A 13006-nucleotide genomic window follows, 5' to 3' on the forward strand; every position below is an offset into this window, starting at 1 on the left:
GTGCGCTTGAAAAGATAGCGGCAGAGACAAAACAAACAAAAAGGTCTTTAGAAACACTCCCTGCAAAAATAGCGGCTGCTACAACACGGAGGCCACCACCACTCGCTATAACCGAACCACAAGAACCTTATGTTACAATGGCCGACGAGGAAGAATTAGGTGCTACTGCGAAAGAACCAGAAGAAGAAATACCCGAAGAAACACCAGAAGAAGAAATACCGGAAGAAAAAGAGGGGAATATACCCCGTATTGTACTCAAGAAGAGCACAATAGATGAAATTAGAGGCTTCAGCAACAGGGAAGAATTAATTAATTTTGCTGCCAACAATTTTGCTAAGAGCATACGAGATAAGAAGCATATCAATAGCGGTTACGAGAAAAATATAAAGTCGTTAAAGGACTGGGCAAGAATAGTGTATTTAGCGAGTAAACATAAAGATGCATTACCACATCGTAGTAAATCCGATTACGACGCATTCCACAAGGAAGTTAAGAGTATAACACCAAAAAAAGGAAAAGGATACTCTGTTGGTAAAGAATCCTACGGCGTTACCTGTCCTAATAGTGTTCTCAGTGATATATCACGGCTGGAAGTACTAATCGGAGGAAAACGAGCCGGAAATAACTCTCCGGAAATAATCAATGAGGCCGCTGATATTTGCAAGCGGTTATTTGCAGGCGGTATTATGGACATTAATGCATATCGAACGCTCATAGACGAGCTCGTGGATGATTAATTGGAAAACTGGTGTTTTTAATAAGGATGATCATACACTACAACCACGATAAACCAGTACTCGTCTACGTGGTAAACTCGCGATTGCCTGTTTACCGCGCGTACTATGGAGATGGTCTCGGTAGCACCATTGCGGGGTTATTTACAAGAATGGCTCCAAAAGTAGCGCCGTTAGCCAAACAATTAGGAATGAAGGCTATTGATGTTATTCGTGATAAGGGAATCAGCGCTATTGGAGATGTTGCCGGAAAGGCGCTTTCAGCCGCGCGGGACAAACTAATGTCATTGGTGAAATCCAAGAGATTTTCAAAAAGAAAACAGAAACCACCGGTAATGCCATCAACGACAGTGATGCCTGCAAATGTCAGTAAAGTAATAAATAACGCCGTGGAAGAAAAACTAGAGTCGTTGGCGACGACTCAGTCGTTGGCGACTTCGCCATCCGCCGATGCGGCAACCAACGCGCTCATGAACGCGATAGCGGGAAGTGGTTTAAATTCAAAGAATTTACGACGAAAACGACGTTGATGGATTTCAATTGAAAACATCAACATGATAAATAATAGAATGTTTGCGCGAACCGCTGATCCCGCGTTTGATATGGACGCCCCAGTGCGCAGGGATGATTCTGTCCGTGATTATCAATTTTATTCTTATTATGCAGCGCAACCCGACCTACGATCGCGAATTGAACTTCAAGTCCAAGATACCAGTAAATATTTTTTGCCGTGTGAAGCGTTTATCGAAATCGAGGGAGAACTCGTGACAAATGCCGCCGATAATGCACCATACGCAGATGACCATCGTGTTCGAGTTGGCTTCGTCAACAACGGTATCATGGCGTTATTTGAGAGCGCCAGATATCTTATTGACGGGCGAGAAATTGAATCAATAGAACGCGAGGTTGATGTTGCAACAACGATAATTGGGTTGGCGAGATACTCGGATGATTATACAAGATCGGCGGGCCCATCTATGATGTTTTCGAAGGACACCACCAATAACGCTGACCATCTTCAGTACGTTAACGTGCTGGCGGAAAGAGATACCGCAGTTGACCCACAGGCTGAAGCAGCCAATCCAGACCGCAGAGCAAGACCAGGCGCTAATTTCAATATTATAAAAAGCACCAACAATGATTACAATCTAGGATTCGCAGCACGAGTAGGAATGTTGCAAGGACCACGCCGACAGTTTTCATGCGCGATTCCACTCCATCACATATTTGGATTCTGCAGAAATGTCAGAAAAGTTGTCTATGGGGCTAAGCATACAATCGCGCTGACGCGAAGGGGCGATGATAACAATGCAATATGGCATGCTGCTGGCGTCGCTGCCGGTAAAGTCATTTTAACTAAAATGGCATTGTGGATGCCGGTGCTGACTCCATCAGTTACCACGGAAGCACGATTGTTAGCATTTATGGAACAGGGAGGAAAATCGTTGTTGAGTTGGCTAGCGGTAACAACTGATGCTAAAGAGGATAACGTCGCCGATACGTTTACATGGCACCTAGCATCAAAACAGGGTGTTTCAGCCCCGCGTCATATATTCATAGCGCTACAGAATAGGGAACGATTGGGCAGTCAAGAACGCAGCCATATGATATTTGATCAATTAGGAGTCAGGGATGTTTCGCTGAGAATAAACGGACAACAGGAACCATCCGAGGATATACAGCTTAATTACGGCGACAACCATATCGCACGTGTGTATCATCGATTGCTGTCGTATATGGGTCGTGATCAAAACGTCGACACTGGTTTGCAAATATCACAACTTGATTTTAAAAACCTGTATCCGATTTATTATTTTTCGCTGGAACATCTTGATTTAACGAGACAATCCGTCGTTGATATACACTTCCGAGCTCGTATAGCCCCGGGTGGTGTTAATTACAGAGCGGTTGCTGTCATTCTCAGCGATAAATCAATGCTGTTGGAAGGTGTTGGTGGACGAATGAGAATCATTGATGCACCAGTGGAAAACATGTAATTGAAAGCACAAACGCGTTTACAATAAATGTCGTATAGTGTCGTCAGTGTAGAGTTGACTGATGGTCAAGTCAAGAAATTACGATCAAAGTCGGCTAAACAATGCGGGATCACAATAACGCTGAAGCCGTCACAGATGGCGGGTGGTAATCATAAGATATCGTTGACGGCGCGTCAAATAAAACATTTCAATGATGCGATGAAGAATAAAAAGGGTGTTCAAATAGATTTTTCAGCCGCAGCAATTAAAAACATGGAAAAGACCGGTGGGATATTTCCGCTGTTAGCTGCGATTCCGGCATTGATTGCCGCGGCCGCACCAGCAGTGGCTAAGGCGGCGGCGTTAGGAGCCGTTGGTACCGCGGCGGGGATGGCATTGAAGAAGGCAACCGGGAAAGGCTACAAAAAAAAACGACCCGTGGCCGGAAAGGGTCTAAGACTACCGGGAACCCCGTATTCATGGTACTCGGGAAAGGGTCTAAGACTACCGGGAACCGTTTATTAACTCAAGAGTCTATGACTCCAATGTCTAATTTTGATTTAATAGACGCCGCAAACGCGTTAGCGATAAAAAACTTCAGAGGTGTTTTTATGAGGGATCAATTACCGACAAAACCAAGGAATATTGAAACCGGTATAATTAACCTCGATGGGTCCTCCGGAGCGGGAACTCATTGGGTTGCATACGCGATTGATCCGCGTGCGATCGTCTATTTTGATTCATACGGGTTAGCTCCGCCGAAAGAGTTTATGCGGTATATCCGGGCGTGTTCAGCCCGGGCGTGTTCAGCCCGGGTTTTTTATTCCACGCTGCCAACACAGCAATTGAGTGACCCGCCGATATGTGGCCGTGAGGTATTGAACGTACTCGCGGCGATTTCATCATCGCGAAAACCACCTCATATGGTTGTAAACGAATATACTAGTGGGGTCGTAGAGGCCCGGCGGGTTAATTAGAAACGCTGGTTTTTTTTACAATAACGATGATTGATATCTGGGGACGACCGGTTTCGGCGCTGAAAAAGCCCACGGAAACGCCCGCCACCGATGACATAAAAAAACTAATTGAGGATGAAATCGCTGATACGTTGAACTTAACCAGTGTTGACCCAGATGAAATAGTTGTATTTCAAGACCGCCAGGGTAAATTGAAATCCAGTAATGTGTCGCTGAATGACGTTTTAATACGACAGCGTGATGCCGCCGAGGGCACTATCGCGTTGTATACCGGCGACGGACGACTCAAACCGGGTGAATCCATCTTGACAATAAATGGAAAAATAAGTACACTTGGCGACAATTATATAACCATGTCAAATTCGTTAAAGGGTTTACGTGGTGAATTTAACTTTCATGGAGAACAGTTCAGGTCGATGATAACGCACGTCAGCGAAATGCGAGACATTGTCAATAGTTTTTTTCGGGGACCCCCGACGGCAGACGAACCAAATCTTGTAATAATAAAAAATGCTATTTCGGATCTTATGGAGATGTCGGCCAATTTACCCCCGTTGCGAAAAAATGTTAACAGGATCGATGACAACTTTGATAAATTCTTTGGTAAAAAAAATACCAAGCCGGATGAGATTACAATAACTATAAATGATATCACTGCGTATGGACAGGAAATAAAAACAATCAAAACTGATGTTGCAACAAACAAAAGGAGTGTAGACGCGCATGAACGGGAAATAGAAATAATCGGCGCTAATGTTGCAACGATCATAAATAATGTAGACTCGCATGGACGGAAAATAGAAACAATCAAAACTGATGTTACAACGATCATAAATAATATGGACGCGCATACACAGGAAATAGGAACAATCAAAACTGATATTGAAGCGAACAAAAAGGGTGTGGACGTGCATACACAGGAAATAGGAACAATCAAAACTGATATTGAAGCGAACAAAAAGGGTGTGGACGCGCATACACAGGAAATAGGAACAATCAAAACTGATGTCGAAGCGAACAAAAAAAATGTAGACGCGTATTGGCGGGGAATAGGATTAATCAAAACTGATGTTGCAGCGAACAAAAAAGGTATAGACGTGCATACATATGAAATAGGAACAATCAAACTTGATGTTGCAGCAAACAAAAAAAGTATGACCGAGAATACACGGGAAATAGAAACAATCAAAACTAATGTTGCAGCGAACAAGAATAATATAGACGCGCATTGGCAGGAAGTAGGAATAATCAGAACTGATGTTGAAGCGATTAAAGACGGGCTACCGAGAGTAGCAGAGCAATTTGAAAAAATAAAAATCCCTCATGAGAACATCATCAACACAGTATACACAATTCGGCATGGATCATTCGATTGGACTCCTACACAGAATACAGTAAATATCACCGCAACTGTTAAGGGCATTTATCGATTGACACTGATTTCAATGATGCAGTTTAATATATTATCGTCGAGTTCATCCGGGTTTAACAATACAATATCAACAATTATAGACAAGAACGCAACTGAAAAGTTTACAATTTATGCCGTTGATAGAAATCTAGCCGGGGCAAACATTACATGGTATGTGGAATTTGTAGCGAATCTAAGTAATTAAAAACACTAGTTCTTTTAAAATAAAAATGACCACCAAGGAAATTGAATCAGAGGTATCACCGACGTCACATCAATATCGATTCGATACCGCAAAAGAATTTTCCGCGAACTTAAAAACGCTTTCCGAACAATACCGTGCAAAAATAAAAAAATACCGCCGAAAAATAACCGCCATCGACGCGGTCGTGTACTCAGTGTCGGGCATAGTAGCTGGCGCCGGTGTTATTTTATCCACGGTAACCACGATAGCCCCGATCGCTGTTCCAATCGCTGTCTCCGCAATGACAACAGTTGCTGGAGTTGCCAACGCAATCACTAGGAAGATATCATCGTGTTTTCAGAAAAAACTCAACGAGTATACAGTAAAACATCAAATAGTATCCGACGCATACTCGAAATTATCCGGGTTGATCTCGTTATCGATTGATAATTTGTTCGTATCCGATGTTGAATTCTCCACGATGGTCCAGTTATATAGCTCCGCGATGTCAAAAATCGAGGATTTTCAACTGGAAGCCGAAACCACCTGGTTGTTAAAATTAGACACTAAAAACAACGAATAATAATAATGTCGCTGAACCCGGAAGGGTCTCAATTACTTCAGCGGATCGCGGAGAACACCACTCCGGTACAAACAAGTATGATATCGATAACGTCAACGAAACCCGAATTCAGTGTGAACTTCCCGTCGCCGGTTCCAGTGAAGGAAATAGCGCTGGCAAAATTGCGAATATATCACAGTTGGCCTAATATTCGAGCGAACGCATTTAACGGACAACAACCTAATAACTCGCTGGTTTTTGCACGGACAAATAAACCCGATGGGACCCCAAACTGGGAGGAGGTTACAATACCAACTGGGTCATACCAAATAGAGCAAATCAATAAAGAATTTCAACGCAGGATAAAATCGATCACAGGAAAAGAATCAAAAATCGCTATTACGGTTCATGAACCGACGTTATCGTCGACGATTGAAATAAGCACACCGGGGTATATGGTTGATATTTATAACAGTTCAATAAGAACCATACTAGGATGGCCTAAGAATCCACCCGCGGACGCCCCCCCATCAACTATCCTCAGATACGATAACGGAGATGGTGGTAGGCATATTGCTCCATACAACGTAAATATTGCATCGGTGATAGCAATCAATCTAGTATGTGATGTTATCGAAGGGAGTTACCAGGTGGATACCAAGCAATCAAATCAGGCTCAACAGGGATATATCCTTTATTCATTTTCACCAACAGCCCCTCCGGGATTTTTAATCGTTGAGAGTCCGATTAATCCGGTCTATATGCGATGCCATGATCGGTTTTTAACGAGAATTAATTTTAGAATTACCGATCAGTCAAATAACCTAATTGATCTGCAAGAGGAGGAGTTAGTGATCACTCTGTTTGTAAGATCATAGCAGCAGAGGGGGCGATGACATCGACGCGGTCGTCGATGTGCTTACCGGACGCTGACGACGCTGGGGATCGACGCGCAGAAGGTGTTAATTAAACCAAATGACGTCACCATCGTGTAGGATGGACCGACGTCGTTTTTTTTTTACCAGCGCTGACTACACCGGATCCGTTGAGTGCAGAAAGTAATAATTAAGCAAAATAACGATTGGACAAAATGTCCGATTCGCCCCCTCTGCTGCTCAAGGATATACAAAATACATGTGTTTCTTATGCGAGTGGGATAGCCGAGCAAGGGAAATGCACTACATGAGGAAGGAATGGACTCACAGGCAGAATGTAGCCATTGGAGAGAAGAATATCCAACACCCAGCTCTGGTTGAGGCTCAGAAAATCTTGCTACCACCCCTTCACATCAAACTAGGTTTGATGAAGAACTTCGTGAAAGCCATTGACCGGACTTTGCCAGCATTCCGATACCTGCATGAAAAATTCCCTCGACTCAGCGAAGCAAAGATTAAAGAGGGAGTTTTTGTGGGTCCTCAGATTCGAGAGCTTTTCAAAGATGACCGGTTCAACAACTTGCTGGAAGGTGACGCGAAACAAGCATGGAATGCTTTTCGCCTAGTTTCTACAAACTTCCTCGGAAATGTTAGGGCAGAAAACTATAAGGAACTAGTAGAAGACATGTTGATGAAGTATAAGAAACTTGGCTGCAATATGTCTCTAAAGATTCACTTCCTTCATTCCCATTTGGATTTCTTTCCTAGCAACTGTGGTATTGTTAGTGATGAACACGGCGAACGTTTTCATCAAGATATCGCAACAATGGAACAAAGATACCAGGGAAAATGGTCCACTACAATGCTGGCTGACTACTGCTGGACACTCCTCAGAGATGCTCCCGAACAGCTGTACAAGAGACAGGCGAAGAAATCTAAGATGTAGTCAATGACTTGATTTTTTATAGGTAGGCTATTACAGTTGACCTTTTACTATTGGAATGCATTTCGTTATGTAAACATTAATTTCTTGCAGATTACAAAAAAACTAGAGCCAATTTTGCAATTTGACTGTCATATTCGTGTTCAGCACATAAAAATTGATAAGAATTGACTAATTTTATTTCAGTAACATGACTTTTGTAAAAATTTGTTGTCCAGTGTAAACTATTGCAAGTCACATGACTTTAAGTGTAAATGTTTCATGAAGATTAATGCAGCCATCAGTAAAAACTATGCTACTGTGACCTATATTAGACCTGTATTTAATGGTTTGTATTTCTGCCATACTGATGTTTGTAATTTACCTTTTTTTTCTTTCATTGATGTGTGCAAAATTGACATATTGTTTAATATATAAAAGTAAATAAAACTGGATAAAATTTGGCAATTGAAATCACACAAGACTGGTAGTTGTCAAAGTGATATATGAAGATGATTTACTTTTCATAAGACAAAATACACCATCGGAACTTGGAAGCCCTTGAAAACTCCTTGCAAACTCCTTGGTTAGCAACTTGTTATGGCTCATGCTTCACTGAATTTAGAACAACTACAGCATATAAAATACAACTACAGCATACAGAATACAACTACAGCATATAGAATATAGAATACAACTACAGCATATAGAATACAACTACAGTGTTGAGAATACAACTACAGGGTATAGAACACAACTACAGCATATAGAATACAACTACAGGGTATAGAATACAACTACAGCATATAGAATACAACTACAGCATTGAGAATACAACTACAGGGTATAGAACACAACTACAGCATATAGAATACAACCACAGGGTATAGAACACAACTACAGCATATAGAATACAACTACAGGGTATAGAATACAACTACAACATATAGAATACAACTACAGGGTATAGAATACAACTACAGCATATAGAATACAACTACAGCATTGAGAATACAACTACAGCATATAGAATACAACTACAGCATTGAGAATACAACTACAGCATATAGATTACAACTACTCCATATAGAATACAACTAAAAGGATCAAGCAGCACATTTTGTTCATTTCACAAGAACAACTAAGAAATAACAAAAGTGGTGTTACATGCAAATGCTGGTAACATATGACAGGTCAAGGACCATAAAAGACCAGTCCTAAACTTTGGACCAATGTTATTTTCAGTCCCTGTTTATCTTCCTGGCTTTTTGATTTCTGCATCATTAACTTGCCAAAAGTGGTTGGATTTCAGCTAAACACTGCATGAAGCTTTTGTTTTCGATCAGTGAATTAGACTAATTTTCTGTATTTGATGTTTTCATTGATAGGAGTTATAGCCCCTGAATTTCCTGTATTTGATGTTTTCATTGATAGGAGTTATAGCCTTGAATTTCCTGTATTTGATGTTTTCATTGATAGGAGTTATAGCCCCTGAGTTTCCTGTATTTGATGTTTTCATTGATAGGAGTTATAGCCCCTGAATTTCCTGTATTTGATGTTTTCATTGATAGGAGTTATTGCCCCTGAATTTCCTGTATTTTATATTTTCCTTGATAGGAGTTTATAGCCCCTGAATTTCCTACATTTGATGTTTTCATTGATAGGAGTTATAGCCCCTGAATGCCTGTCTTATGCTAACTTTGGGTTCTCAACTCCAGTTCCACTGTTTAAGCCATGTCATGAACATTGTAGGTAGCAGTGCACCCATTGTCAATAGCAACATTTGAATTAATCTGACAGTTGGAGACATGTTTTGTTTAAGATAGTTGGATAAATATGATCAGGTTTAGCAAGACAGGACTCTAGTTCCATTGGATATAAAGATACAGGTGCCACAAAATGTATGCAGAATACAGTATAAGAGTTATAAAATAATTAATTTTTTTTTTTTACTTCAGAGGTCAGTTTACAGAAGAAACCCACAGAGCCAAGCAAAAAGGAAGAAAGGTATCCCAATAAGTCAAAATTTGCACCCGGAATGCCTTACCCAGTGAAGAACTGCAGCCCAGTTCATACGCGGAAGAAGTTTGCTTGCACTCTATGTGATTTCATGCACATTCACAGGTCAATTGTTTTTATGCATGTGAGGAACGAGCATGGTATGCCCTCACATGTTGTTAAAAAAAAAATAACCAAGGTAAAGGAGACTCGTGTGAAAGCTAAGGAGCTGTATGTCCCAACATTACCGACAGATCGTAGGAGATCAATGATAATGGTCAAGCCAGATGATTCAGGTAATGCAATGAAATATCAGTAACTGGTATTACATTAATAACTATGACAGTCAGTTCTTAAATATGCTGTAAGAAATTTGGACATCATTGTGATATAAAGACATCAGTAGTAACATGAATAGTTTCAATTTCTGCTGTTAATATTTTCATAAGCATTTACAAGTAGACATAACAGTCATGTTAACTACCGCCCAGTTTCTAATCTCCCATTCATATCAAATATCTTAGAAAAGGTTAATCTATCCCAGCTTGTATCTCATCTAAATTCAAAGTCCTTTTAGTAATGTACAATCTGCATATCACCCTTGCCACAGTACTGAAACTACTCTTCTAAAAGTAGTTAATGACATTCTCTCTGGATTCGAGTCCAAGGCTCGTCTCGCCTGAGTACATGGGAAAGCCTGCCAGTAGCTTCTCTAGGGTTCTTCCTCCACCAGTTATACTGGCCGCCATGTATAGCCTATCTTGTGCTGAAAAATGGCGTTAAACCCTAGAACAACAACAACAACTCTGCTTTGGTTCAAATCCTACTTGGTCAACAGGACACAAATTCTGTCTGCAAATGGAATACACTCCTGCCCAGTTAATGTGTGTTGTGGTGTTCCACAGGGGTCTCTTCTTGGACCTGTTCTCTTCATTCTGTACACTCAGCTGCACTCAAGTGTCATAGATCATCATCCAGTGTCTCACCAATTGTACACTGACAACGACCAAATATACAAATCAAGCCACCCAACTGAAATTGATGCTACCATCCAAGGTGTAGAGAGGTACATTTCTGATTTGAAATCATGGATGACATGTAACAAGCTGCAGATGAATGATGATAAAACCGAGGCCATTCTGTTCACAACACAAAGACTTCTCAATCACATCCTTTACCTCAAACAATAAATATCAGTAACACCAACATTAAATTCACACAGTCAGTACGAAACCTAGGTGTGACTCTGGATAGTACTCTCACATTGCACCAGCATGTCATGAAAATATGCAAGGCTGCATATCTTGAGCTGAGATGCATCAGCTCCATTCGCAGATATCTTTCAGTTGATGCCACTAAAAAACTTGTTCATTAGTAATTTCAAGACCGGACTATTGTAACTCAATTCTGTCTGGTTCATCTCAATATCTACTTCAGAAAGTTCAAAAACACAGCTGCTCGGATCATACTTAGAGTACCACGATCAGAGCACACCTCCCACTGCTCTGTACCCTACACTGGCTATCCATTCGATCCAGAATCAAACACAAAATTTGTTCTCTATGCTAGATTTCACTGACCCCCATTCAAGAGTGCTCTTTAAACTCACTTATTTCGACTGCAAGAACAAACTTAAAGACCTAATAATGTTCCCTACCTTAAATATTTTCAGCATGTTTTTTATGTTTTTAATATCATGGTGTTTGTTTTTTGTAATAATATCATTATATATGTGGTTTTTTAATGTTATAAGTGTTGTCTAATGTTGTAAAGTGCTTAGAGCTTCTAAAGATTAGGCGCTATACAAAATCCTCATTATTATTATTATTGTTATGTATTGTAGGATTTCAGATATTACCAAACTATTTGAACCAAGGGGCCCTGAGTGGCCACGTGGTCTAAAGCGTTCTCTGTTACGGTTCACTGCCATATCACCTCTGTCTGTGTGGGTTCGTGTCTCGGATTCAGCTAATGTGAGAAAGCTTGCCAGTAGCTCTTCTCATGGGTCGGTGGTTCTTTCCGGGTTCTTACTCCACCATTAATACTGGCCGCCATGTATATTGTGTGCTGAAAAATGGCGTTAAACCATACAACAACATTTTTGAACCAAAGATCTGTGGCAGATGGCAATGCAAGAGTTGGTTATAGAGAGTAGCAAAGGGTAAACAGTTAGGGACCCTCATCAGAATGCAGGAGGCCCTGTAGCGATCATCTTTTCTGTCTGCCTATGTGTCTGACTGTTCACACTTTAGTTCTACAGCCCAAACAAATAATTGGATGATGCTTGATATTTTACTTTCAGGTTCAATTTAGATGGAATTATTGCCCTTTTTTATTTCCACCATAAGGCAGAATATACTGTATTGTTTTGTTGCCTATTCATCTGTCATCAATTTAATTTCCACACATTAACTCAAGTTGTCTTCTTGTTTAGTTACCAAACTTTGTGGATGGCTTTTGCTTGGTGTCTGGAAAATTCCAATTGATTTTTATATCAAGGTCACAGAGTGAAAGAAGAAAAATAGTTCCAACACCTCAACATGTATTGATCATTAGTAATTTCCCATACTCAGAATTAGTAATTTCCCATACTCAGAACATAAATATCTTAAGATTGAGAAATGTATGCCAATATCACCTTGCCTTCATCAGCAGTTAATATCACATGGTCATGCAATTGTAGTCTGATATATTCATTTTCAATCTAAAGCATACTTGATCAAAATTTTTTATACATTTTATGCTCACCAATGAGATAATCTTGTAACTAGTTTTTGTCTTGGACCACAACATTTTTGGAAAAACTCAAATTTTAAAATTGAATTTCACTTCTAACCCTATGGTTTGCATTGAGGGGATACATGTAAAAACAGATGGGAGTACTCTTGGTTTGGTTTGCAATGAGGGATACGTATTTCACAAAGACATTGAATTATACATGCTTTACAGAGAAAGATTGAAATACTCATGGTTTGGTTTGCAATGAGAGGATAAATATTTTACAAAGACATTGAATTATACATGCTTTGCAAAGACAGATTGAAGTACTCTTGTTTTGGTTTGCAATGAGAGGATACGTATTTTACAAAGACATTGAATTATACATGCTTTGCAAAGACAGATTGAAGTACTCTTGTTTTGGTTTGCAATAAAGGGATACATATTTTACAAAGACATTGAATTATACATGCTTTACAAAGACAGATTGAAATACTCTTGTTTTGGTTTGCAATGAGAGGATACATATTTTACAAAGACATTGAAATACTTTTGGTTTGCAATAAGATGATACATATTTTACAAAGACATTGAATTATACATGCTTTACAAAGACAGATTGAAGTACTCTTGTTTTGGTTTGCAATAA

At 40.1% G+C, this 13006-nt stretch overlaps 1 protein-coding gene across 1 annotated transcript in view; it reads left to right on the plus strand.

Moving 5' to 3' along the window:
• Nucleotides 1-13006, plus strand: part of LOC149781009 (uncharacterized) — a 138458-nt gene that overhangs the window by 105266 nt on the left and 20186 nt on the right. Inside the window, exon 15 of the mRNA XM_089938122.1 lies at nt 9600-9935. Coding sequence (XP_089794248.1) covers nt 9600-9935 — 336 coding nt within the window. The remainder of the gene's footprint in view (nt 1-9599; nt 9936-13006) is intronic.

The sequence above is a fragment of the Sinohyriopsis cumingii genome, chromosome 16 (genome assembly GCF_028554795.1).
Source record: "Sinohyriopsis cumingii isolate HCF-2022 chromosome 16, ASM2855479v2, whole genome shotgun sequence".
NCBI lineage: Eukaryota > Metazoa > Mollusca > Bivalvia > Unionida > Unionidae > Sinohyriopsis > Sinohyriopsis cumingii.